At 43.3% G+C, this 27,690-nt stretch overlaps 1 protein-coding gene across 2 annotated transcripts in view; it reads left to right on the top strand.

The window, feature by feature from the left end:
- Positions 1 to 27,268, top strand: part of IL17RD (interleukin 17 receptor D) — a 78,073-nt gene extending 50,805 nt beyond the window's left edge. The window contains exons 3-13 of one of the 2 annotated variants that reach the window (XM_032290258.1): positions 3,281 to 3,406; positions 7,692 to 7,810; positions 8,345 to 8,465; positions 11,405 to 11,449; positions 11,551 to 11,702; positions 13,267 to 13,332; positions 14,649 to 14,703; positions 15,207 to 15,317; positions 16,460 to 16,623; positions 19,457 to 20,399; positions 21,176 to 27,268. In XM_032290258.1, the coding sequence (XP_032146149.1) occupies positions 3,281 to 3,406; positions 7,692 to 7,810; positions 8,345 to 8,465; positions 11,405 to 11,449; positions 11,551 to 11,702; positions 13,267 to 13,332; positions 14,649 to 14,703; positions 15,207 to 15,317; positions 16,460 to 16,623; positions 19,457 to 20,399; positions 21,176 to 21,288 (2,015 nt within the window). In that variant the 3' untranslated portion in view covers positions 21,289 to 27,268. Of the gene's footprint in view, positions 1 to 3,280; positions 3,407 to 7,691; positions 7,811 to 8,344; positions 8,466 to 11,404; positions 11,450 to 11,550; positions 11,703 to 13,266; positions 13,333 to 14,648; positions 14,704 to 15,206; positions 15,318 to 16,438; positions 16,624 to 19,456; positions 20,400 to 21,175 lie in introns of both variants that reach the window. The other variant, XM_032290257.1, reaches the window with a different exon arrangement.
- The last annotated feature ends 422 nt before the right edge of the window (positions 27,269 to 27,690 follow it).

Genomic DNA, 27,690 nt, shown 5'->3' with positions numbered 1-27,690 from the left:
GAGTTTGAGACCAGACTAACCAATAAGGTGAAACCCTGTCTGTACTAAAAATATGAAAATTAGCTGAGCACAGTGGCATGTGCCTGTAGTCCCAGCTACTCAGGAGGCAGAAACAGGAGAATTGCTTGAACTCAGGTGGCGGAGGTTGCAGTGAGCTGAGATCATGCCACTGCACTCCAGCCTGGGCGACTCTTTGAGACAGAGCAAGACTCTGTCTCAAAAAAAAAAAAAATTCTTAGACTTTATATTTCACTTTATATTTCGTAATTGTATTTACAGAAACCCAAACAGTGTTAATTTTGGCATTAGGAATGAACAAAGAAAACAATGACAACAACAACAACCATGATTTGCTCTTGTTCATGCGTCTTTTCAGAGGAAACCTTGTTTGATTCCAAGGTTTCTCTTTCATTATAGACTACAATAAATCAAAATATTTGAACTTTACAAGTATGACAGGATTTTGCTTTTTTTAAAAAATTTATTTATTTATTTATTTTATTTTGGGAAGCTGGTCTCAGCCAGGAGTTTTGCAGGTGGAACACCTCTGATTCAGAACTCATGTTGGTAGCAATAAGCTCTGTGCTGTGATATAAGTGGTAACAGCTGATCTCTCGTAGGTGCAGTTTCCTCATTTGTAAAGTGAGGGTGTTAAACCAGGTGTTATAAATTTTTTCCTATTCTAAAATCTCTTCTTCTCCCAGAGAACATATGTTGATTGCTTTGAGAGTGAATTTTCACTAGAAGTAGAATTTGGTTATATTAATTATTAGCATCCTTTGAAAGAAGTAATATTGAAATGTAAATACGGGCCAGCTTGGTGGCTCACACCTGTAATCTCAGCACTTTGGGCGGCTGACGTGGGTGGATCATCTGAGGTCAGGAGCTTGAGACCAGCCTGGCCACATGGAGAAAAACTGTCTCTACTAAAAATACAAAAATTAGGCGTGTTGGCACATGCCTGTAATTCCAGCTACTTGGGAGGCTGAGGCAGGAGAATCACTTGAACCCAGGAGGCAGAGGTTGCTGTGAGCTGAGATCGCACCATTGTACTCCAGCCTGGGCAATAAGAGTGAAACTCCATCTCAAAAAAAAAGGAAAGAAAGAAAAGAAAGGTAGATATAACTTTTTTTTTTTTAAGTTCCATCAATTTTTAAAAATTATTTGAGTGAGAGAATCCAGAAAGATGGAATCCAGGAGAGGAAAGCAGCTTCCACACTGAGTGGAAGGGAATAGAGAGAGATGGAGTTTAGGAGGGGAAGACAGGCTTCCAAGAGAGAATGTTCATGGAAGGGGACTCCAGAGGGAAAATCCAGGAGAGAGAAAAACAGCTTCCACAAAGGGAGTGTTCGTGGAAGGGGATCCAAACATGAAGTCCCAATATAACTGTTTTTTAAGCAGATGTAGTTTAGTGCAGTAAGGGAGTGTGCCTAATGTAGTCAGACAATAAAGCAGAACACAGGCAGCGTGAAGGATGGAGTTTTACAAGTGTGGGGGGTGCGTTTTAGTGTATGTATTTTATGCTTTAATACATTTAAAAGGAGGAATATTATGTGCATGTTAAGGCCTGGAAGGGTATTCATTAGAATGTTCATCGCACCTTCGTGTGGTAAGAGGTTATGAATGCCTTTTGTATTTTTCTTATAGAGTTTTGTGGCTTTTCAATGTCTCCAATGAACATTTTTAGTCATAAAAATGGGAAATGTGCAGCAACGTCTACAGGGAGAAAAAGGCAGACTCACAGAGCTCCTTACAAAGTGCCCTGGAATGCTTTACCCCAAAGAAAAACACCCTGGCTTCAGAGGGGTAATGGATAGGTTTGGATGTTTGATGGAACTGACGATCTTTTGCAGCAGATACTAAAAGGGAGGGTGTTCAGGTTTGATCACTGAGAAAGAAATGGGGATGAAGCAGCATAAGAATTATGAGTGGTGTCTGCTGGGGATGGCAAATGGTTCTCCCTGCAAGAGTGGCCAGAACAGCTCATGGCCATTCACTGAAGTCACAGCCTGATTCTTGCTGGAAGCTTTTGGCATTTTTTTTTTTAAAGAAACTTCCAGATTTTGAAGGCGTATTTAACAAGACCAGCTGGTGCAGCTACTATGGCTACATTGACAGGTGGCAGTGAGTAACCTCCTCAGATGAAATCAAAGATTGGTGTGTTTTTTGTTTTTTGAGAAACGTGGGGTGCCTTGGATTTACTGGAGGTTTCTGGTATCTTTGATGACACACAATGTCTTAGAACAAAAATTTTACCTTTGGCCAATGCTAGTTAACATCCTTATCACTTGGTCACTGAGTTAGTACCCTGTGCTAACTGGGTTAAGAGTCTTGCTGAGACTCACTCTCCTATGAATTCACATCTGAGTGTTAATTCCTTTCCCCCAGTCACCTGGCCCTCTGGGTTTTTTCTAAAAACAAACAATGCCCAAGTTATTTAGCAATTGTTTTGTTTCAAATCACTTTTTTTTTTTGAAGAATTAAAACTATTTTTGTTCTCAGATAGCATGATCTTATATGAAGAAGATCTCAAAGAATTTGCCAAAAAGCTACTATAATTATTAAATTTATTAAACATTGCAGGATACAAAATCAACACACAAAAATCAGTTGTGCTTCTATAAACTAGCAGTGAGCAGTCCTAAAAGGAAACCAAAAAAATTCATTTACAGTAGCACCCAAAAGAATAAACTAGCTAGGAATAATTTTTTTTTTTTACTTTATATTGCTTTTTTAAAAAATACTTTAAGTTCTGGGGTACATGTGCAGATCGTGCAGGTTTGTTACAAAAGGTATACACATGCCATGGTGGTTTGCTGCATCCATTCCCCCTGTCATCTACATTAGGTATTTCTCCTAACGTTATCCCTCCCTAATTCCCCCAACCCCTGCTATCCCCACTTAGCCCCTGCTCCCTCAAATCACTCTGAAATGTTGAAAATTGGTTGATTTGATGTAAATAATTACTGATTTAGGTTTTAAAAAAGTTCATGCCAGATACACACACAGACTCCACACTGTGTAAGATTCTCCCAACACTGCCCTGGCATTTAACATGGGATGAGCGGGTGGTGGTGGTGCTACAGATCATCCCTCTGTAGTATCTGACAGCTTTCCAAGCAGTAGTCAGCCTCTGATGTATGATTTGGGCTTTTGAGGCATACATCTTTAACAGAACGGATTTGGCCACCTTCAGACATGCCCTGTTTATTTTGATAATGAACCTGAAAATAAAAATGAAATTTTAAATTTTATTGTTCTCATTCTCCCCACGCTCTAGACTGTACCACTTACTTGAATCCAATGGGGAAGCACGTGATTGCTGACGCGCAGAACATCACCATCAGCCAGTATGCTTGCCATGACCAAGTGGCAGTCACCATTCTTTGGTCCCCAGGGGCTCTCGGTGAGTGGTCAAAAATTGAGTGCATAGTGGTGACCTGGGTGGATAGGGCCCAGTGCAAAGCTCCCACATGATGGTTTCCAGGAACTAGGCAGGTCTTGATGTGAGTGAGGCTTACGTTGGATTTGGCACAGATACACTTTGAACTTTGTTGCATGGATTTGCTGGGCATACACATGGCTTGAGGCTGTGCCCCACGGTCTCTTGTTTCTTCTACTGTTATTGTTATTCACTTGGGCTTGAAAAATAATATTACATGAGTAATAAATGGCACTGAGGTCTTCTTGGCCTCTGCCTCAGCACTAGTCAGGGGTGGGAGGGCAGCAGTGCCAGGAAAGCCCATGGCCCATCCATGGTGATAATGGCCATTCAGCATTAGCAGTCTCTGCAGACACAGAGAAATGCCAGCCCAGCATTGGCACATGTTGTGATTTTTCAGGAAAATCCTGGTATTCATGAAAAACAATGAAATCGATGAATTTTTAAATGTTGGCAACAAATTTTTTTTTTTTTTTTTTTTTTTTTTGAGACAGTTTCACTCTTTCGTCCAGGCTGGAGTGTAGTGGCATGATCTCGGCTCACTGCAACCTCTGCCTTCTGGTTTCAAGCAATTCTTCTGCCTCAGACTCCCATGTAGCTGGGATTACAGGTGCCCACCACCAAGGCCAGCTAATTTTTGTATTTTTAGTAGAGACAGCATTTCACCATGTTGGCCAGGCTGGTCTTGAACTCCTGACTTCATGATCTGCCTGCCTCAGACTCCCAAAATGCTGGGATTACAGGCATGAGCCACCGTGCCTGGCTTGAATTTTTATTTAAATTCTGTGTGAGCCAAAAAAAACAAAATGGAAAAGAAACAAACAAACAAAAAAGCAGGCCAAGCATGGTGGCTTACACCTGTAATCTCAGCACTTTGGGAGGTCAAATGGGAGAATTATTTGAGGCCAGGGGTTCGAGACTAGCCTGGGCAACAAAGTGAGACCCCATTTCTACAAAAAGATTAAAAAATTATCCTGGCATGGTGTCACAAGCCTGTAGTCTTAGTTACTTGGAAGGCTGGGGCAGGAGGATCATTTGAGCCCAGGGTTTGATGCTGCAGTGAGCTATGATTATTCTGCCATTGCACTCAAGCCTGAGCTACAGAGCGAGACCCTGTCTCTAAAAAACAAAACAGGCTGGGTGTGGTGGCTCATACCTGTAATCCCAGCACTTAGGGAGACCGAAGCTGGTGGATCACCTAAGGTCAGGAGTTCAAGACCAGCCTGATCAATATGGTGAAATCCTATCTCCACTAAAAATACAAAATTACCTGTACGTAAAGGTGCATGCATGTAATCCCAGCTACTTGGAAGGCTAAGGCAGGAGAATTGCTTGAATCTGCCAGGCAGAGGTTGCAGTGAGCTGAGATCATACCATTATACTCCAGCTTGGGCAACAAGAGCGAAACTCTGTCTCAAAAATAAATAAATACATTTTTAAAAACCCAAAAACTAAAGAAAAAAGCAAACCTGAATTATCTGGCTAGTTTCAGGTTGGGGCTAAATCACCTTAACCTCTTGAATGAATTGAAGATACACAGGAAAGAATGGGTCAGCCAAACGTGAAACGCGGGAGGGACCATTTGTTCAGACAGGCCTGGGTTTGAACCCCCAGAATTGATCTTTCACATGAGATATTGAACCTCACTGAGCCCCACCTTCCCTGTATATAGAGTAGAGATGAGAACTGCCTCACAGTTAGAGACTCCCATGGTACATTTTCGGAGCACTCTCAAAGAATAGTGGCTGCTATTACCATGATCAGAACCTGGTTCTTGGGCCTGCCGCTTTGACACTACCACCTGATCTTACAAATCTGTAAAATCCTGGCCAAGGGAGAAGTAAAATAAAGTCTGAATTTCTTAATCTGAACAGGATAGATCTCAGAAGAACCAGATTGCAGGAAGACTGTGTGCACGAGAGGGAGGATAGAGCAGACCCATGGGCAGAACCACTTCTCCGTATCAATACTTCAGGGTTTTAACCCACTGGGGTTTCCAAAAATAATATTATCTTAACATTTAAAGATTAAAAACATTTTCTGTAGATAAAAGGGAAGTGGTCATTCCATGTAAGGCTTAAATGGTTAAGGAGTTAGCCTGACGAATTGCAGGCCGCCTCATTAGAATGATAGTAAGAGATGTGAGCTGATGGCAGGAAAACTGACACGGAACAGGCAGAAGGCTGTGCTTTTCTTGAATGATGCTTTATGGGTGGGGGTGGCTGGACAGTTTCTGTTACATTCTATCAAGGACACTTCTTGGAAGGTAGAAAAGCATATGAGTTAAGAGAACTGGCTCAGAGCCACTTCCTGGGTTCAAATCTCACCTCTGTCATTTTATTTCTGTGTGACCCTGGGCAAACCAATTGGCTGCTATAAACCTCAGTTTCCTCATCTGTAAAATGGGGATAATAACACCTTCCTCCTCTGGTTGTTGGGAGGATTTGATGAGTTTAAATGATGGAAGAGAGAGCAAATAAGTTCTTTCATGGGAAGCTGCTCTATAAAATTGCTAATCATTACATAACTACAAGGTGTTAATAGTACTATAATGTGTCAAAGTGATAAAGGAATTAACATTTGCCGCCTCTTCCCTCAGCCCCAGAACCTTGGCATGGTGGTTTTTAGGCTAATCTTTAAAAAAGAAGAACATGTTTTTTAATTTTTTAAAAAACATGCCACCTCAGCTGATGAATTTTTATATAATTGTGAGATGTGTGGCTGTTAATTATATTAATCACCTGGCTTTTGTTAAACAGTCATTCTGGGAATGTTGCATAAATTAAATCTTAGTATTAATACTGAGGATTTGTTTTAAAAAACTTGTTTTGAATTAGCCAGGTGTGGCGGCATGTGCCTGTAGTCCCAGCTCCTCGGGAGGCTGAGGCGAGAGAATTTCTTGAACCCGGGAGGCAGAGGCTGCAATGAGCCGAGATTGTGCCACTGCACTCCAGCCTGGGAGACAGAGCAAGACTCTGTCTCACAAAACAAAAACAAACAAACAAAAAAAACTTTTTTTTTTTGTATCTCAAAAGGCAAGTCTTGTGAGATCTAAATAGTTGTTGGTCTAACGACCTTGTCATCACCTTGTCTGAATCTCTGGTGGTTGGTCAGCTGGCTTTCATCCCAACAGGAAGCTTTGTAATTGAAATACACCATGGCAGAGTCTGTACCTGTGCACAATAATGCTCTGAAACCCTAAAACCTGAAGCTCTAATTGTGCTCCTCTGCCCTTCCCACCATGAAATATGTATTCTTCATCAAATAATTATAGGATTGGAGAACCTATTTGAAAGAGAAAAAGATTTTCCTGGCCTTTATCATCAATAAATTTCCCACCTGCTTAATTGCATCCTGTGTAATTACTTTTGTCCTGGGAGGGGAAGGGTTGAAAATGTTCAGAAAGAATGTGAAATCGATATCTCGCCAATTGCGGCAGGCTTTGGGGCTCTCCAGCTGCAGTTGGACCACTTCAGTCTCCGTGGGATACACAGCCCCGGTGCTGGCTCTTGTGGCCATCAGAGCTTAATCCTTTTGAAAGCATCTAGTCGGACGTGCAGTGGGGGGAACTCAGGTGGCAGGAGGCTGGGCTGGCGCCTTTCAGTGGCGCTGTGGGTATCTCGGGGCCTCAGAGGCTGTATGAAGAGCACACACTGGGCAGCCCTTGGGTGTCTGCCTTTCAGGCATGATTAGAGCAAGAACCGCTTTGTAAATCACATAGGCATTCCCCTAAGCTATTTAATCTCAAGCCTCAGAACCCCTTGGGTCCAGACACAATTTGTTGGGAATTTTGTATGTTGCTCAGTGAGACGTGCCAAAAAATATAGAGCTAAAACTTGAAGTGGAAACATGGTTTTGGGGGATTCCCTAGTCAACACTGGGAATTATCAGCTGAATATACTCTGTGTAATGACCTAGAAATTATATATTCCACTTCAGGCTTTTTATGATAAATTGTAACTGGAGTCTAAATATTTGAACCCTAATGCCAGAGAGGCAATGGGTATTTATGAAATAGCTGGCTGGATTAGGGATTAATTAGTAATGGTGGGATGGAGAAAATCACCTGGTCTTTACCAGAGGAATGCAAGGGATATGTTTTTTCCATCCTATAGACTCAGATACCTTGGCCAGAGTTAGAATTCCTTTAACTCTGGTGTGCAGGTAGAGAAGATGGTAATCTTGGAGGAAGGAGAATCTGTTCAGAGGTAATTGGTTCACTTTAATAAAAGCATTCTGCTTTGCTTAGGCATTGAATTCCTGAAAGGATTTCGAGTAATACTGGAGGAGCTGAAGTCAGAGGGAAGACAGTGCCAACAACTGATTCTAAAGGATCCGAAGCAGCTCAACAGTAGCTTCAAAAGAACTGTAAGTCACACTGGGGAATGTACTCCTGAAGACATGCCATTGTTCTGGGGGCCTGAATGGTCTATTCAAAGTCTGAAATTTGAGAAGGAGGGGCTGTGGGGTCCACCCCACCCGCCAGCGTGGGCAAGAATGGTACAGCAGCACCCTGAGCCTGCTCCACGCTCCCAGGGAAACCCTTCAGCACCTCTCTGTGTAAACACGCCTCTTGGGTTACCGCTAGAGCAGCAATCCTGGAAGGTGTCTTTGTGCTCCAAAGAGTGTATGTGGGCTCACCCTGCCCCCAAACTCTGAGATTCAATATTAACAAGCCATAGATTCTTTGCCAAAAAACAGACTGCATTGTCCATCTTCATGGTTAAGCAATCCAAACCTCAAGTTGGTCCAGCAACTAGACCTGACTTCCTGCCTTCCCGGAATATGTCCTACAGATCTGGAGTTCTGTCTGGGTGGCAGCTGGGGTAGGAGTGAAGACCTTGTGTAGGTGGAGGGTGGGTAATTTCTCTATGATGTCACTGTGTTTTTGTTCCCTTTTAGGGAATGGAATCTCAACCTTTCCTGAATATGAAATTTGAAACGGATTATTTTGTAAAGGTGGTCCCTTTTCCTTCCATTAAAAATGAAAGCAATTACCACCCTTTTTTCTTCAGAACACGAGGTGAGTATGGTCTTTCCTGCCTGGTTCCCATGAGAAGACTTTTCTCCTGCTTTTAATGACTTTTTTGCAGAAATGTGTTCAAGAACATGCCAAGCCAGGCACAGTGTGTCATGCCTGTAATCCCAGCACTTTGGGAGGCCGAGGAGGATAGATCACAAGACCAGCCTGGCCAACATGGTGAAACCCTGTCTCTACTAAAAATACAAAAATTAGCCAAGCGTGGTGGTGGGCGCCTGTAATCCTAGCTGTTTGAGAGGCTGAGGCAGAAGAATCACTTGAACCTGGGAAGTGGAGGTTGCAGTGAGCTGAGATCATGCCACTGCATTCCAGCCTGGCTGACGGAGCAAGACTCTGTCTCTGGGGAGAAAAAAAAGAACATGCCAAATACTAGTACGAAACAAGCATGGCAAGGAGAAAAGCATCCAGAAAAGCACTTTACAGATTTAAGGTTAGGTACAGACACTGTTCATCTAACCAGATATATCTACTCCTGGCTTATAGGACAGACTTGACAGTTGATATTTTTAAGGATGCTGTTGACTACCACTAAGACAGCCATGCATTACCAGGCACTGTGGCACACGCCCATACTTGCAGCTATTTGGGAGGCTGAGGCAGGAGGATTGCTTGAGCCCAGGAGTTTGAGGTCAGCCTGGGCAACATAGCAAGACCCCATTTCTAGTTAAAAAAGATAGCTGTCGGACCAGGCACAGTGGCTGATGCCTGTGATCCCAGCACTTTGGGAGGCTGAGGCGGATGGATCATGAGGTCAAGAGATCAAGACCATCCTGGCCAGTTGGTGAAACCCTGTCTCTACTAAAAATACAAAAATTAGCCAGGTGTGGTAGCACACGCCTGTAGTCCCAGCAACTCGGGAGGCTGAAGCAGGAGAATCACTTGAACCTGGGAGGGGAGATTGTAGTGAGCCTAGATCACGCCACTGCATTCCAGCCTGGGCAACAGAGCCAGACTCCGTCTCAAAAAAAAAAAAAAAAAAAAAGCCATGTATCAAAACAATTGGATTAAAGAAAAAAAAAAAAAAAACAGGAATAAAAAGGGTGTTGATTTTGTGGTAAAGGGCAGGAGCATGAAATAATTCCATCTTTTACCTGTTATCAGGAGGGTGGCCTGTCATTTTTAGGACTAGATTATGAAAAAATTATTTTCCAGAAAGTTCTGTTTATTTAATGTCTATGTGGAAGGCCCTGTTCTAAATGCATTCCAAATATTAACTCCAAACACCCTCTGTGACAACCCTACAAAGAATTTAATTGTACTATCTCCACTTGCTAGATGTCGAATCACACACAGAGAAGGTGAAGGGCTTACAGGGAGTTGGATTTGAACCCTAGAAGTCTGACTCTGGAATCCACGCTCTGAGCTCAACCACCAACTGTGCTGGGTCACTCACCTTCTGTTCTGTACAGGGTATCTCTTTAATCTTCTGAGTTGCTACTTGCTTTTTTCTTTTTTTTTGAGACAGAGTTTTGCTCTTACTGCCCAGGCTGGAGTGCAATGGCATGATCTCGGCTCACCGCAACCTCTGCCTCATGTGTTCAAGCCATTCTCCTTCCTCAGCCTCCCGAGTAGCTGGGATCACAGGCATGCACCACCACACCCAGCTAATTTTGTAATTTTTAGTAGAGATGGGGTTTCTCCATGTTGGTCAGGCTAGTCTCAAACTCCCAACCTCAGGTGATCTGCCTGCCTTGGCCTCCCAAAGTGCTGGGATTACAAGCACAAGCCACTGGACCCAGTGCTGCTTTCAGACTTTGGTGGCTGGTCATGCTGCAACTAGTAGCAGCTCCTTCTTGTCTTCCTGATCAATCTTTCTGTCATTCAAGGCCTTGAATGGTCAGTCCTGTCTGACATCCCCTCCTGTGATGTCTGGTTGCAGTCCTCCTCCATTATGATGTTTCTGTTTGCAATCAAGCCTACACCAATGTCTGCCTCTGCACAATTCTTACTGTGGTTGTTTTCTATGCCTCAAAGTTATTTTAACAATTGGTCTCATTTCTTAAAATAAGATTTCATAAAGCAAAGACCATGTGTATGTCACATCATCTCTGGATGACTTGCACATAATAACCAGACAGAAGATTCAAAGAATGTATTTATGAAAGCCTCACCTAAATCAAAATTGTGTAATTTAAGATGAATTTTTCCCATTGGCATAGAATCAATGTGTCTGTTTGGGGGTAAGGTGGAGGCAGGGTGTGTGTTCCTGGAATGTAAACATTTATCACCATTTCAGTGCACTGTGGTTTTGATGCTGCCTTCAGTTTTCTTGGCATTATATGGAGACTCTCCCTGGGTTAGCAAGTAGTATGACACAGTGGACTAGCTGTTTGGCCTCTCATTGTGTTTTTATTGCATTTAGATTCTGTTTCAAAGCTATTGGCTTTGGTACCTGGTTTTCAGTGCTGACACTACTACTTCTATGCCTGCATGTCATTTTGAGAAACCATCAAAAGCATTTTAAATTAGAATACTAGTGAGGGTTAAAATAATCCCATAGCAGCCACTAGGACCACTCCAAAGCTCGCTTGTGCCTAAACATCTCCACAATGGGGAGGGACTGGCATCATTTCTGTTTACAGCTGAAACAGAGCCTCCATGTGACATGAACATAGCTCTCCTGCCCTTGGCCACCAGCCTTGAAATTATGTAATGCCTGACAAGCTTTTGGAATCTGGGTGACTTTACACTGTTACCATTTATGTGGCATAAAGTAAATTGCATTAATATTTTTGTATTGTACCATTTAAATCTTCATCAGATACAACTGCACATAGTGAAAATCATTGTTGAATTTGATGTATTTTATGCCTTTTCTAGCATCACCCAGCACAGTATCTTTATGTTTCATTGGGTTGTTGGGAGAAGAAAAGGCTAAACTGTCCTAAAACTAAAAACATGTATCTTTATTGTCTTAATAGCTTGTGACCTGTTGTTACAGCCGGACAACCTGGCTTGTAAACCCTGTAAGTAATAGTGTTCTTATCTATCAAGTCTCAAAGTGTTGCCATGGTAAAGGTGTTGGGGTAGCCTCTGGGTGCTCACTCTGGGTCCTGCCTCCTTCCAGTCTGGAAGCCTCGGAACCTGAATATCAGCCAGCATGGTTTGGACATGCAGGTGTCCTTCGATCACGCACCGCACAACTTCGGCTTCCGTTTCTTCTATCTTCACTACAAGCTCAAGCATGAAGGACCTTTCAAGCGAAAGACCTGTAAGCAGGTGAGCTGCTGGGTGTACATAAAGGAACACTGTGTGTTTCAAAGTGACCCCCGCCTTGGCTCACTGGAATTTGGGTTGATTAATGTGAGCATGAGGCTTTGTTGGCTCTCAGTGGTTAGAAGCGGTGTTTTAGAAATTTACAACACTAAAATTTCACCACTTTGTTTCTTCTACCAGTGGTCAGTAAATACTTGAGAATGTAATCACTGGGCATGTCTCAGGGCCGTCTTGCCACTGTCCTTTTCTCCCTAGTTATCTATAACCCACCTGTCCTGGTGATGATATAGCCTGGTAACAGTATTGCCAAGGAATAAACAAGAATTAAGTATTTCTCATTTGTCCATATATATATATACACATAGATAGACACACACACACACCCACACACACACACACACACACACACACACACACACACACGCATGCTTTTTTTTTTTTTGAGATGGAGTCTTGCTTTGTCACCCAGGCTGGAGTGCAATGATGTGATCTTGGCTCACTGCAACCTCCACCTCCTGGGTTCAAGCGATTCTGCTGTCTCAGCCTCTGGAGTAGCTGGGATTATAGGCGCATGCCACCACGCCCAGCTAATTTTTGTATTTTTAGTAGAGACGGTTTCATCATGTTGCCAAGGCTGGTCTCTAACTCCGGACCTCAAGTGATCCGTCCATCTTGGCCTCCCAAGGTGCTGGGATGACAAGCATGAGCCACCACGCCTGGCCTGTCCTTTTATGTTTTAAACATTCATCAGGTGCTCACTGTGTGGCAGGCCCTGAGCTTTATGCTCCTTGAAGCCACACCACTTTGTGAAACAGAGGCTGTTGTCATCTCCATTTTACAGATGGGAAAGCTGAGGCTCAGGGAGGTCACCTGGCTTGCTCAAGGCCACACAGCTAGTAAATGGAAAAACCAGTTCTAGGAGCCAAGCCACTGTTAACTCAGTGGCTACTGATTTTACAAATAGGCCAAAGTTAAATAGACATTGAGTAACTAAGCCCTTAAACTGGGGTGATCAGAAGAGTGGAAACCGTTTCATGGATGTTCAAAGGACTGTCTGATCACCCACTGTGGGTACCAATAAAATTTTTGGTTGTGGTGACAAAGCCCAGTACCTCCTTAGACAAGCTCCTGTGTATGTTGGGTTCTGTCACTGTTTGTTCCCCTTGCTGGTTGTCATCTCCGTCAAGGTCTTTGACCTTCTGCCCATGTTAAAATTGTGGCAAATAAAATATGTATAAACACAGACTGGTAATTTCTTTCCCCACCCTTTTATTAAGTAAAGGTTATTCAAACTAGTTTCTTTGTCATCAAATCAAATATTCCTGCTGAGGGTGCCACCAGCTGCATAGACTATGGCAGGGGTCCTGGGCTGTCCTGGGCCTCTTATCAAAGGGAAGTTCAGATAACACGTGGCAGATAAACACAGTTGCTTTCTGACCTAATCATCTTTTGTGAAAACTGTGGTTGAGAATGGTGGCAAGTCTCCTTCAGCTCTGGGGCAGAAGAGATGTCCTAATGACCTTTGTCTAAGAGGTGAGATTTTAAAGTGTTCTTTGGTCTGTTGCAGGAGCAAAATACAGAGACAACCAGCTGCCTCCTTCAAAATGTTTCTCCAGGGGATTATATAATTGAGGTATGCATAACACAAGAAAGCCCTATTAATACTATAGAATGAACCCAGTTCATATAGAATTCCAACTGTTTACAACACTAAAATTTCAAGCCATTGAAGGTGTGCACAGTTATATTTTTATATGGTTCTTAACATGCTTTTAAAAAAAGTTTATATATAATTGATCTTTGATCTTTTCTTTTTTTTTTTTTTTGAGACGGAGTTTCGCTCTTGTTACCCAGGCTGGAGTGCAATGGCGCGATCTCGGCTCACCGCAACCTCCGCCTCCCGGGTTCAGGCAATTCTCCTACCTCAGCTTCCTGAGTAGCTGGGATTACAGGCATGCGCCACCATGCCCAGCTAATTTTTTTTTGTAGTTTTAGTGGAGACGGGGTTTCACCACGTTGACCAGGATGGTCTCGATCTCTTGACCTCCTGATCCACCCGCCTCGGCCTCCCAAAGTGCTGGGATTACAGGCGTGAGCCACCGCGCCCGGCCCTGATCTTTTCATTAAATATTTCTAATAAATATTTTTATGTAATCATATGGTCTGTATATAACTATGGCTTAAAATCTCTAGTATTCCTTCATACTACAAAGATATATTTTTAAGATTTTGGCTTAAAATTTTTTTGTTTTTGTATGAAAACAGCAAAATAAGTTATGCCCATTACTTTTGCCTACCCTTCTCTGTTTCTGTTGCTAATCTATGTAAGTATAAATGAGTTCTAAACACCACTTCAGAGAAGATGTAAATGTAATGTTTCATTTCCTTTTTAAGATTTCTTTTCCAGTATCAAATTGGTACTACAAACGTTAGAGTATAAGGAAAATAGAAAAGGAAATTAACAATGTGTCCATAGTCCTACCATTTAAAGACAACCAACGTGTCTTAACATTTTGGTAGAAACACTCAGTTCTTGCATTCCTTGGAAGCAGTGTGTGGTTTTAGACTGACACACCTTCTTAAAGCATTAATGGAGGCTCAGTAAAATCAGTGGGAGGATGTCAGTTTAATTGAACATGATTAGAACGTGGGACTCACCAGCTGACTTCTTCAATGAATACATAGCCTTTTTATTAATAAAAAAAAAACATGATGAAGTTTAGAGTTTAGAGTTGGGAAAGCAGAGATGAACCTGAGTACACATGATGCCTAGTCTCAGCCTGGCAGATGATTACAGGCTCCAGCAGCTCTTTTCCTTCAGCCATTCTCCTCTACTTGCTTCCCACCCCGCACTGCCCACTGATGGAAAAAATGAATGAAATTACCATTTTTTCTACTTACCTGGTATATATTACTTTAAAAAATAATGCAGCATCCTCTGTTTTGCAGCTGGTGGATGACACTAACACAACAAGAAAAGTGATGCATTATGCCTTAAAGCCGGGTAGGTATTTTTTTTTTGTTTGAAATTTTGGCCCTAGACTGCTATAGACCAAGTATTTGATATTCTTTATACTTTATGGTTTACAGAAACAAAACAAAATTCGGCTCCTCTCTCTCAAAAGATGTTCCATCAAATCTGACTTTCCTTCCACTCTAATGTGGATACCTGGAAGATTAAAGCCAGTTTGATGTGTATAGCTGGGACTGGATAAATAGTCAATTGTTCTCTGAAGAAAAGTGGTGGGAGGGGAGGTTTCCTTAGGCAAAATTCTCACTCAAAGGTATTTAATCTCCCAGCCTGACTCTTAACTGTTGAATAGTTCTTTGCAACTCTTAAAAAATGAACCTTTGAATCCTTTTATAATCACCAAACCAGCACTAGAGAAAGGTGGTTGGAAGGTCCTAGAACCTGTTATGTGGCTTCTGTTTAAAAAGAAAAACAGTTGTTGCTCTTTGAACCTTTACACTGCTTAAGTTTAAAGCTTTCCCTTTGAAATTTCCCAGTGCACTCCCCGTGGGCTGGGCCCATCAGAGCTGTGGCCATCACAGTGCCACTGGTGGTCATATCGGCATTCGCGACGCTCTTCACTGTGATGTGCCGCAAGAAGCAACAAGGTATCTCTTTGAGTGCTGTGTCTCCCCACAACAAGGGGCAGACCAGGGGTTGCTGCCAACAGAGAGGGAGACCGGGAGTACCTGGGTCCTCCAGGCTGGCACCTGGGAAGCCTCATAGCCTATTCAGTTCCCAGAACTAAAATATTTGGCTTTTAACCTCAGGAGCCACTAGAAAGACAGGCATCATTTTATACACACACACACACACACACATTTTTTTTTTGGAGACAGGGTCTTGCTTGTTGCCCAGACTAGAATACAGTGGCACAATCATAGTTCGCTGCAGGCTTGACTTCCCAGGCTTACGCCATCCTCCCACTTCAGCCCCCTGAGGAGCTGGGACTACATGCATGCACCACCATGCCTTGCTAATTAAATAATAATTTTTTTGTGTGTGTAGTGATGGGGTCTCTCTATGTTGCCTAGGCTGGTCTTGAACTCCTAAGCTCAAGCAATCCTCCTGCCTCAGTCTCCCAAAGTGCTGGGATTACAGGCATGAGCCACTGTGCCTGGCCCATAATTCTATTTTCAAACATAGGATAGAAAATTCAGGGACATAAAGGAAGCCTGAAATATGAGTAAGGTTATAGGCAGAGCTTGATCATTTACAAAAGTCAGCATGAGACAACCTTCTGAGGAGTTGAAAATGATCCATCGCTTGTTCTGGATGAGGGTTACACAGTTGTGTATTTCCATAAAAATTCACTGAGATGTACACTTAAGGTTTATGTACTTTACTTTTATAAATTATACCTCAATAAAAACTCTTGTAAAAAAATATCAGCTCTGCCAGTGCTTGATTGGTCTAGTAGGTGCACTTGGCTGTAAGAGTCAGTCCTGGGCACTCTGCTAACCAGGGTGGCCCCTGCAGCATTTCTTAGTTTATCCAAGGTCAGTTTCAGGTGAAGAACAATTTTTTTTAACCATTTGTTGCTCCACTGCAGAAATCAGCTGTCCCATTCCAAGTGATGACCCAAGGGGCTGATGGAGTTGGGGACTGGGACTGCTCTAGGTAGACATGTCAACTGTTCTTTCTTGAACACAGCACTGGGTTCCAAGTCTTAAGGAACAGAACAAAGCATTGCTTGTAGGTATCAACTCTATCTTCTTTTCCAATTTAGAAAATATATATTCACATTTAGATGAAGAGAGCTCTGAGGCTTCCACATACACTGCAGCACTCCCGAGAGAGAGGCTCCGGCCGCGGCCGAAGGTCTTTCTCTGCTATTCCAGTAAAGATGGCCAGAATCACATGAATGTTGTCCAGTGTTTCGCCTACTTCCTGCAGGACTTCTGTGGCTGTGAGGTGCGGAATCTAAAGTTCCTTCTCTTACCCTGGCCAAGACACTTGCCCTGTACTGTCTCCCTGCCGTCTTCTCCTCTCCTCTGGGCCTCCTGTGGTGACACCTGCCCTTGACTTCAAACTGGGGATAGTCTCACATTTTTTTTTCAGTCTGTCCTACTCATCACTAGCACTAAATATTTCATAATACTTAGTTGTAACTCTGACACACTCCTGCTTTAAGGCCTTGAGTGTCACCTCCCAGGCATTAGGAAGACCAGTAACTTCCATAGAAACATGCAATTGGGGTTAAGGAGTGTCACTCAGGACATCTTCGTGGGCATGTTCAGGACAGAAGCCCCATTTGTAGAGTCAAAGAGAGTGGCAAGTAAAGCAGTGAATTCACACAGTTGTTTGGAGGAGTTCTGCTGAGAAGGGGAGTGAAGGATGTGGCTGCCATTAGAGGGGATCTTGAGGTCTAGGGAGAAGTGCTAAACAAAGGGCTCTGTGAAGTTGTTTGACCATTGACTGGTGGAATCATGGAGAGGGAGAAACTGGTGATGCAGGAGAGGACACCGGCCAGAGAAAACAGGGAAGTAGGAAGGGAGCACTCCCAGAAAACAATATTATGTCAAGCACTCAAATGATCCACTCTGGTTTATTAGCTGTTCTCTTAAGTTATTAATATGTAATATGTTATTAATATGCTTTTCATAATGTCATAGTGTGTATTTTTAAAGTCTGAAACTCTCATGTTTTTCAGAACCTCTCCATGTGGTGAGGCTGCCCCCTAGTGTCAACATAACATATTACTCTGGCCCAGTTCCCCGCCCCCCAGCCATGTGAACTCCTCCGTGAGACTGGTAGATCCACATGTGCTGAAAAATAATTGCACTCTAGCCAATAGCACACAGTTTTCAGATACCACAGGCAACCAAGTTTGGTCTACTTCGCAACTATTTAGCCTCTGGGGAAAATGCTCTTCCAGTTATTAGTGTAATACTTACTGTCGAAAATTTGGAACTAAAAAGGGATGATAAATAAAACATTGTCTGGAATTCCAACCTGATGAAGGAAAATCTGAGATAAAGGAACCCACAGTTCACGTGTGGTTTATTTCCTTCCAGTCTTTTTCTGTATAGGTGAACTCACACATACAGCTTTGCCTTTGGGGCTGATTGAAATAATTTTTTTCTTCTGAATTTTTTACACTATTAGTAGTTATATGTAAATTGCAATTTAAAATAGCTACATGAGCCTCCATATTGATTTGCCATAACTGAGTTAATACAAATACAAATTAAACATCTCGGTGTTCAATATTGTCCCATTTGTGATGATTTCCCAAGAAAGATGCCTGGAAATGGAATTGTTGGGTCAAAGATAGGAATATTTTAAAAATGTTTGGTATGGCCGGATGCAGTGGCTCACGCATGTAATCCTAGCACTTTGGGAGGCTGAGGTGGGTGGATAACGAAGTCAGGAGTTCAAGACCTGCCTGATCAACATGGTGAAACCCCATCTCTACTAAAAATTTTTAGCCGGGCATGGTGGTGCATGCCTGTAATCCCAGCTACTCAGGAGGCTGAGAGAGGAGAATCACCTGAACCCAGCAGGCAGAGGTTGCAGTGAGCCGAGATTGCACCACTGCATTCCAGCCTGAGCAACAGAGCAAGACTCCGTCTCAAAAAAAAAAAAAAAAAAAAAAAAAAAAAAAAAAAACACCACAAACAAAAACAAAAAACAAAACCTTGATCTATACTCCCACTGAGCCTTTAGCATGTGTAATGTTAGCAAGAATTAAGGAAAGTATAAGACAATTCAGGGTTATTTTCAGCAAGTGGATGGATGTTGGGGCTTTTCCCCCTTTGGTAACATCTTAGAGGAGAAGAGAACAAAGTCATTTCAGAATGTAAGAGAATGGGGCTGCTGTCTTTGGTCATAGCCATTGGGGATTAATATCTGAACTACAAAAGGAAAGACACCAACACAACCACCAAGAGATGTTTTCAGCAGAATTAGATGAAAGTGGTCTGAGAAAGTGAAGTCCTCTGAGGGGCCACACATGTCTGGTTTTCTCTCCTTTGTCACCCACCCCCATAATCTCCCTATGAAGACTCCCTTTGGGGGTAAAGCCTTGTCAGTTACCAGCCTTGTAGAGATGATGTAGTCTTGTAGACCTGTGTGAAGCCATAGAGGAAGGTGCTAGTCACTCCTAAGTGAGTTACTCAGAATGACCATGTTAGTGCAGTTCACTAGCTTCCTCTCCAGCCTTGGACCAGCTGGTAAATAGCACGGTTGAGCATGGTCCTCTTTGTCAGTCACTCTCTAGATGTGGGTGACTGGCATCCACACCTGAGCCTCATCTTCCAGCTCACTTTGGAGTCACTCATCCACATCCTCCTCTCAGAGCCTGCCAGCCTTCTCTCCAGGATCTGCCCCTCCAATCCAGGCATCTCACTCACCAGATCAGCCAACCTCAGTTTCTCTGTCCTGTGCTCTCTGCCACCTCTTGCTTCCTTGAGGATGTCCTATGTAGGGTGTAACTTGGGCAAGGTGCCACAAGTGCTGTGCTTTGGTCCCCTCACTTGTAGGGCAGGAGTGGTAATGACTCCATCTGATGGTAAAATGAACTGATGGATGGCAAGTCTTTGCAGAGGGACTAGGGTGGTATGACCGTCACCCACGGAACCTTAGCTGTTCCTTGGTATGGGGTAACCTGGAGCCTGCACATAGCTGTGCTAATAAGGGTTAAGGGGCAGAGTAGGTGGGCTCCTTCTGACATTCCCCTTCCTGTTACCTCGTGAGCCTCTTCCTCAGCCTTCTGTATGGGTAAGGTGCCTTGTTCTCTTTCCAGGTGGTTCTGGATCTGTGGGAAGACTTCAGCCTCTGTAGAGAAGGGCAGAGAGAATGGGTCATCCAGAAGATCCATGAATCCCAGTTCATCATTGTGGTTTGTTCCAAAGGCATGAAGTACTTTGTGGACAAGAAGAGCTACAAACACAAAGGAGGTGGCCGAGGCTCCGGGAAAGGAGAGCTCTTCCTGGTGGCGGTGTCAGCCATTGCCGAAAAGCTCCGCCAGGCCAAGCAGAGTTCGTCCGCGGCGCTCAGCAAGTTCATCGCTGTCTACTTTGATTATTCCTGTGAGGGAGACGTCCCTGGTGTCCTAGAGCTGAGTACCAAGTACAAACTTATGGACAATCTTCCCCAGCTCTGTTCCCACCTGCACTCGCACGACCACGGCCTCCGGGAGCCGGGGCAGCACGGGCGACACGGCAGCAGAAGGAACTACTTCCGGAGCAAGTCAGGCCGGTCCCTGTACGTCGCCATTTGCAACATGCACCAGTTTATCGACGAGGAGCCTGACTGGTTCGAAAAGCAGTTCGTTCCCTTTCATCCTCCTCCACTGCGCTACCGGGAGCCAGTCTTGGAGAAATTTGATTCAGGCTTGGTTTTAAATGATGTCATGTGCAAACCAGGGCCCGAGAGCGATTTCTGCCTAAAGGGAGAGGCGGCCGTTCTTGGGGCAACTGGGACAGCCGACTCCCAGCTCGAGAGTCAGCACGGGGCCCTGGACGAAGACGCGGAGGCCCGGCCAGGCCTTGACGGTGGTGCCGCCCTGCAGCCCCTGCTGCACACGGTGAAAGCCGGCAGCCCCTCGGACATGCCACGGGACTCAGGCATCTATGACTCGTCTGTGCCCTCATCTGAGCTGTCTCTGCCACTGATGGAAGGACTCTCGACGGACCAGACGGAAACGTCTTCGCTGACAGAGAGCGTGTCCTCCTCTTCAGGCCTGGGTAAGGTGCCTTTGGGGCCAGGTCCTAAAAGACCACAGCCTTCGGCTATGCTTCTGTAATCAGTCAAAGCGTTTTTCCAGTTTTGGTGTTAATTTACTGAGCAATGAAACCTGATGACAACATAGCTCGTTTGGTAGTCTTGATTTATCCCAGGTGATTGGGAATACTCACATGTTTGAGTTGCAGAAATACTAACGCCAAATTATGGTGAGCTGCCCAGACCCTGCAAGGGATGTTGTGCAGCATACAGTGTATGCACTGTATCATGTTTCTAAACTCCAGAAACATCAGAACACCAAAACACATTGGGCTCCAAGGGTCTTGGATAACAGTTTGTGGACACATGCCTTTTTTAGACCTATAGTGTTCACTGCCCCCCATTTTCTTTAAAGCTACATTCATTGAGCCTGGGGTTCATGGGTGCAGTATTCTCTCTATCCTAGCTCAGCACAGGGTCTCAGGTATGAGGGCTCTTTAGGAGGGCTTACTTCCCCAGGGAGCATCGGCTGGATGCCATCTCAGGCTGCACCTTACCATGTCTGTAACTGATTGAAGTCATACAAACCCTTGACTTTTAAGAAAGATCTCTTCCTTCCTCAACTAAGGGAACTAGAGCCTGTTAGAAGGATGAGAGTGCACCATCTTGAGCAGGTTGGGATTCTTGCCTCATTTATACAAAGCCCATAGTCCAAACCCAGATCCAGCCACATTCTGGCATGAGCACCCAGGCCAGTGAAATGCAATGACAGTGTGACTCTACTCTCTTCTCTCCTTAGGTGAGGAGGAACCTCCTGCCCTTCCTTCCAAGCTCCTCTCTTCTGGGGTGTGCAAAGCAGAGCTTGGTTGCCGCAGCTGCACTGATGAACTCCACCCGGTCGCCCCTTTGTAACAAAATGGAAGAGTCTAAGCATTGCCACTTTAGCTGCTGCCTCCCTCTGATTCCCCAGCTAATCTCTCTGGTTGTATGGCCCACTTGGAGCTGAGGTCTCAGGCAAGGATATTTGGAGTAAAATACCGGCCAGTGCTTGTTCTCCCTTGCCCCAAACCTCTACCAGTTATCTGGGCAAACTCTCCAATTTTCTAAAATGATATGGAGATCTGAAAGGCATGTCCATAAGGTCTGACAACAACATTTGGTTAGTCCTTGGATCAGGGCCAGTTGTGGGAGGTAGGGAAGAAATATGTACAGAAAAACAGGAAGATACTACACTGATCATTCAGACTTCATTGAGCTCTGCAAACTTTGCCTGTTTGCTATTGGCTACCTTGATTTGAAATGCTTTGTGAAAAAAGGCACTTTTAACATCATCACAGCCACAGAAATCAAGTGCCAGTCTATCTGGAATCCGTGTTGTAGTGCAGATAATGTCCTCATTTATTTTTGATGTAGAATTAACATTGCCATGGGTGTTAAATAAGCTTTGAGTCAAAAGTCAAGAAAGTGACTGAATATATAGTCACCTTTTATGAAATGAGTCTCTGTGTTACTGGGTGGCATGGCTGACTGAAGTGAAGGTCACAGGGCCTGGCCGATCATCTTGACCATTCCATCCGAGATAGGTTGGTCAACATGCAGAAGGCCCCAGGACCTCAGCACAGGCGGTCTCCTGTTGGTCTGAGTAGGCATCATGCAGGGGCCAGATCTTATTGCTGTATCTCAGATGTTGGTGTCTGGAAGTTTATTCTTAAGAGACTGCTACCCAGTTGGTCTGAATTATTTAAAGTTGTAGTTCGTGCTTTGGTTAGTCTCTGGTCTAAAGCTGTGCCCTGAATATTAGAGATCAGAATTCGCTGAAATATAGCAGTGTGTGGAGGTGATGGCCAGTTAATCTGCTGAACTGGTTTTGACTAATGACAAACCTCTTTTTAAGAAGGGAGAATGGAGGAGGCAGTCACAAAAGTAAATGTTCCATTTTTATGAATGACTTTCTACAAAGTTTCTATTTTTAAAGAAAAAATAATTGTTCACATCTCATCTGATGACTAGCATGTGTGTGGTGAATGATGTCTTAGTCTCACCTGTGGAAACCCCTCTCCCTGTGCCTTACAGCAGGTGTGGACGTCTCTCACTACCTTTCTCATGGGTGCTGTTGGATTTTGGCACCCTGTTTTCTCAGCATTCACCCCAGGGACTGTGGTTTTCACTCCTTCCTCAGATAGGACCAACATGAAGGAGTATGCTGAGAAACACCCTGAGGCAGAGTGGGAGGTGGGATGGGGCAGGACTTTCCCTTCCAAGCACATGCTTGGCAGGTGGGGAAAGGGGGGCTTGCACCCCTGCTGGAAAGAAAAGTTTTGTGTATATTTCTGATGCAAATGTCATACTCACTGCTCTGTAAAGGCAGCTGGCAGCTTTTGGGAGAAGAACGTGCTCGTCTGTTCTGTGGCATCAAATTTCCTGCAGCTGCTCTGAGGGAGAGACAGTGAGCTGCAAGACTATCTCCCCATAAAACCAGGCAGCTCAGAGGAGAGTCATTTCATGTTCCTGTGAAATCTGGAATGAGTGCAAAGCTCCTACCCACACATGACTGCCCCGCTGTTTCATCCTAGGCATACATCCTGTGAAGGAGATTGGTTAGTACAAACTTGCTAACATATGAAAATCCACTTGGAACATTATGAGAAATTTCTTATTGAGGCCAAGAGATGTTTCCTGTCCCAAAGGAACCATTAGGAACCACTTTAAGGATATTCAGCTTTGCTCATGAAATAAGGCATCTCTGAGAAAGTGGCCTCAGGGAGAGAATGGAGGACTGGGAGGAGAAGCATTAACTGGGCTCCAAGGGTGTGGGCAGAGAGCTTGCTACATGAATGCACTCCTTATGAAAATGGAAGGGAAAAAGGGAGTGCTACTTAAAAAATCAGGGGATATTTAGTTTGGATTCAACTTATGTTGAAATACTAATGTTTCTGATCAACAAAATCAAACTCTTAATATACCAAGTAATGAAACGACAGTGTGATTGCCTGAGAATAAATTGAGAAATCCAACTTCCTAGTTTTGCTTCATTGGTTTCACATTTTCTACTCTCCCCATTGTGCTAGAAATGGAAATTGTTGCCCTGCAGATTAAGACAAAACATCTGTTTTAAGCAAAGCAGCATTTTTAGATTCAGAAACTGTCCCAGACAATGGATATAATAAGATGAAATTCAGAAAAAGGTTCTGCCAAGTCACAGGCCTTTAGATATTGCGGAAACAAGAAATGGAAAATAGGGATAAACTCCATGAGAGACCTTGATCTTGAGAGTAAAAGGCTTGTGTGGATAGGTTAGACAATATCCACTAGAAAGGAGACCAGGGGTAAGTCCAGGGTTCCAGGAAACCAAGAAGACTGCAGGTCGCTGAAGGTAGTGTGCTAGTTGTTCATCTTAATTTACCAATGCTTTACAGAAAGGACTTAGCATCTGATGTAGTCAGCTTTGCCAGGAGAGTGATCAAGGAGGTTAAAGCTCAGGTAAAGGGGTGTTCTTCTCAGAGATTGGCTACAAGCCACAGAGACCACCTCAACAGACCCAGCTCAGCCATACAGGGTACAGAAGCTCCTCCAGAGGGCTGTCTTGGGCCTTTGAGGCAACTGATCTCCAGAAAGAATCAGAAGTCATTCCAGTCCAGGCTCAGGTATTCAGATGGTGACCCAGCCAGATAATAGTATCTTGAGCCAAAAATGAGATCAGGCCATAAAGTTAGGAGACAGAGTTTTTGATTGACATGTTAGCAATAACTGAAGACAGTCTCAGAAGTTCAGTAAAATGTCTTTAGCAATGGCGACATCATTGGGATCAATGTGTAGTAAGTCATGGATCTTTAAATTTATATATGTTTGTCAAAGTTCAGTCTTATAACTTCATAGCCACAACTATCTTTTCAAAAATACCAACTGTTAGTCTAGGGTCTCCTGACTTCAGTGCACATAAACAGGAAGACTGTCATTCCAAAAATGTGGGGTTATATGATTTTCAGAGCCTTTTTTTCAGAGTTGAGCATCTTTTCCTTTAAAAGAAATAAAGGGCAAGAGGACCAATTTTATTCCTGGAGGAAAAATGACACACCCTCCTCCCAAAAGAAAGAAAACTCTGGCCCCCACAACTTCAACACTAATTGGGCTCCCTGAGAAGGGAGAAAATATTCTGTCTTTATTGAAGAGAAATGGACAATGCCAATGTGAAAGTTCCTAGTCTTATTTTCTATTGGTGAAGACTACTAGACTACTATTGCTCTTATTTAGTAGATCTTATGCCTTCAGGAGTCACCATTATAGCAGGTGAGGTTGAAGGAAAACAGCTGTGTGATGATAAATAGTAATTAATATACTTTGTCAGTGTCAGAGAGCAATAGAGGATGGTGGTGACTGTGGCAAACTGAAGCGTTCCTGTTCCACCCACAGGGGGCAGTTTTCCAGCAGACTGTGACTATGAAGTATTTCCTGATCTTCTCATTTTTCAAGAGAAGCTGCCAATCTGGATTTTTATTTGAAAAATTCCGATTTGAAAAAATATTGGCAACTAAGTTTAAAAAATTTAAGTGAATTTAGACGCAGAAGATGTGGATGGACTTGATTTGCTCCACTGACAACCAGTTTGTCACCTCTGCTTTATAAGATTTGAAGTGAAAGGCATCCATAGTAATCATTGATGGTGCCAACAGAAAATGCTGTTGGTAAATGCAGCCAGTAGCTAGATTGCTTCTTTCTTCCATCTCTCCTGCAAAGAAATTTGATGTGATTCTGAATGCATTGGATGTGTCTTGATTGCATCTTTGCATTTCATGTTGTCTTAAAGGCAAGCCAGTTGTTAATTTCAAAATCAAATTTATGCTGTCTCAGTTTAAAAAATGCTAGGAACAATTTCACTTAAACTCCACAACCTAAAGGGCTAAACTTGTTTATAGTTTTAGCTCTTGGCATAATAATTTTTTTAAAATGCTGTGCAATTCTGAGCATAGGCCAAGACATGATCAGGAAAGCAGGGATTTGTAGTGAGTAAGGCAGGGAATCTCCTGGTGTCCATCAGAGCCAGGTATTTGCTTTATCTTCCGTTTTAAGTGATCTGTGAATTGACTCTGTTTTGGAGGTGTGAAACAGTATACAGACAAAAGCTTTTCCTGATGTTGAGATATCAGCTAGGAGTCCAAGTGGGGTATTGGGTCACCCTTGCCATATCACCTCCTTTCCAGGCTCAGGGTGAAAATAGACAAAAGGAAATCTGACTGCAAGCCAGTAGCTCTGATTCCAGTTTCAGAGTTTAGGGACTGGAGAAAGTTTAGATTATCTAGCATGTTCTCCCCCTGGTGTCAGACAGGGCTGTGCCTGAATTATTCCAGACATATGGCTGTAGATGATATTCTGTGTTTTCCAAGAAGGAGATTCTGTAACCTACTTTGCTGATCAGATAGTTCTTTGTATGTCTTACAGAAATTCAAGCCGGCTTCCTTTTGTTCAGCATGTAGTGGAGAAAGAACAGCTGGTCACCTTCCATGTATTTAAAAACCACAGTGAAGTCATCCCCCTGGTGTTTTTATTTCAGTGATAAATAATTCCACCCACTTAAACCATTCTTCATGGCTCTTGTTTTCCAGGGGCCTAATAATTTCACTGTTACAATGTTTCTCAGCTTCACACTCAGTTTAGTTACCCAAACAGAATGTTGTTGCCTTACTCACATTGGTGCCTTGTGAAGACCAGGCTCAGGGTGGGGATTATGGGGAAATTCTTGCACGCCCAGCTCCTCTTTCCACTTATAATGGCACTTTCACTAAATGGAATGTTGCCTATATTCATTGCGAATTATATGACTACCACATTTTTCCCTAGGTGATAGTCATCCATCATATCGTATGTTTGTTTTACTCCTGAGATCAAACACTTGGTGCTTATTCCTGATGTATTAATGTCATTCCTGAGCTCCTTCGAGATACCCTGTTGAGACCAGCTCTTACTTTCTGAGTGGCAGCTACCCCTTCCCTCCCAATTTTAGATCCTGTTTTTACACAGCTCTATAGACATCACCTTTATTTCATGACCCACAATATTAAATGGTGCAGACTTCGGTTTAACCACTGGTGAGGTAACAGCAGTAGTTGCTAAGTGCCACCTTCCCATTGCCATTTGAGGGCTAATTTGCAAAGACATTTGAATCTTCCAGTGAAGATGTCTGGGGAATTTTGGCCAGTTGTCTTCCCTCTGGCTCTTTTGCTCTTTAAAATTCAGCCGGGACCACAGACACCTCCAGGATCTTGTTTATGTTCTACGCTCAATTGACCAACCACAATCAGAAGTCTCACAAAAACAGTTATGACTACGTAGCTGATGTTTATATCATATAAAGTTTCAGGAAGATTCAGAGGGAATCTTCTATTTGTACATGATGTAGACAAAATTAGCTGCTCCAGTTGTTAGACAAAAAATTGCCACTGGATTACACTAACATGCTTGTCTTTTTAAAAAGTGTGGTATGTTTCTCTAAAGAGAAAAGCATGATGAGTCTGGACAGCAGCAAAAGCTTCTGTGAAAACCAATGTGTTCATCTAGACAGTAAGTAACTCCTATTTTTACTGTTTTTAAAAAGAGAATTTTTCTCTGTGAAGACTCCCTGTTACTATGTCCTAGGGGAGAAAGCCTGTGGAATACAGTGGTTATTGATGGTGTTGCCTTTGTTTCATCTTTAAGTTTGTCCTTTTTGGGATCTGGCGGGATAGTGAGCACTGATGGAACTGTATCAGTGTGCTGTATTTTTGACATTGAAAATGTTAATGACTTATTTGATTTGTACATAACTCTGTAAATAAGTGAAAGTAGATCACAGCTGACATTTACAAAATGTTTTTGTACCTTAGAATTTCTGCATTAAATAAAATGTTTTAAGATTGTAGTGGTTCATTTTTTAGCACATCTTTCCTGTTTCCTGACTGGCTGGGGTTCCCAGCCCAGTTTTCAGAGGGCTCTGCCTCAGGACGAGGCAGCCAGCGGTGGCCAGTCTTCCTTGCCCTTTAGAGAATAGGACCCTGCTGCCTCAGACCTTTACCTCGCCTCCATAGGCAGTCAGTTACCCATTACTCGTGTGGCATCAGGAGGCCTACCTGCTGCAACCGGGTTACTTATGTCAGAAAGAAATGTGACTTCTCAGAACAAATGGGCTTTCTTTTTAGAAATTTGAAAGAAGCCACTGAGATTTGAGGGCTGCACATAATTTTTTTTTGTCACTCAGGCAGAAAAAGAGATACCCGCTCAGTCCTCATGGACATTCTCCCCTCCTGTGCCCTCATGCTCTGCAAGTTAGCTTCTTGATGTCCA

The sequence above is a fragment of the Sapajus apella genome, unplaced genomic scaffold (assembly GCF_009761245.1).
Source record: "Sapajus apella isolate SASKATOON/1434 unplaced genomic scaffold, GSC_monkey_1.0 scaffold23, whole genome shotgun sequence".
In the NCBI taxonomy this organism is placed as follows: Eukaryota; Metazoa; Chordata; class Mammalia; order Primates; family Cebidae; genus Sapajus; species Sapajus apella.
Note: the sequence above shows the minus strand (reverse complement) of the source record. Positions and strands in the feature narration are given on the sequence as shown.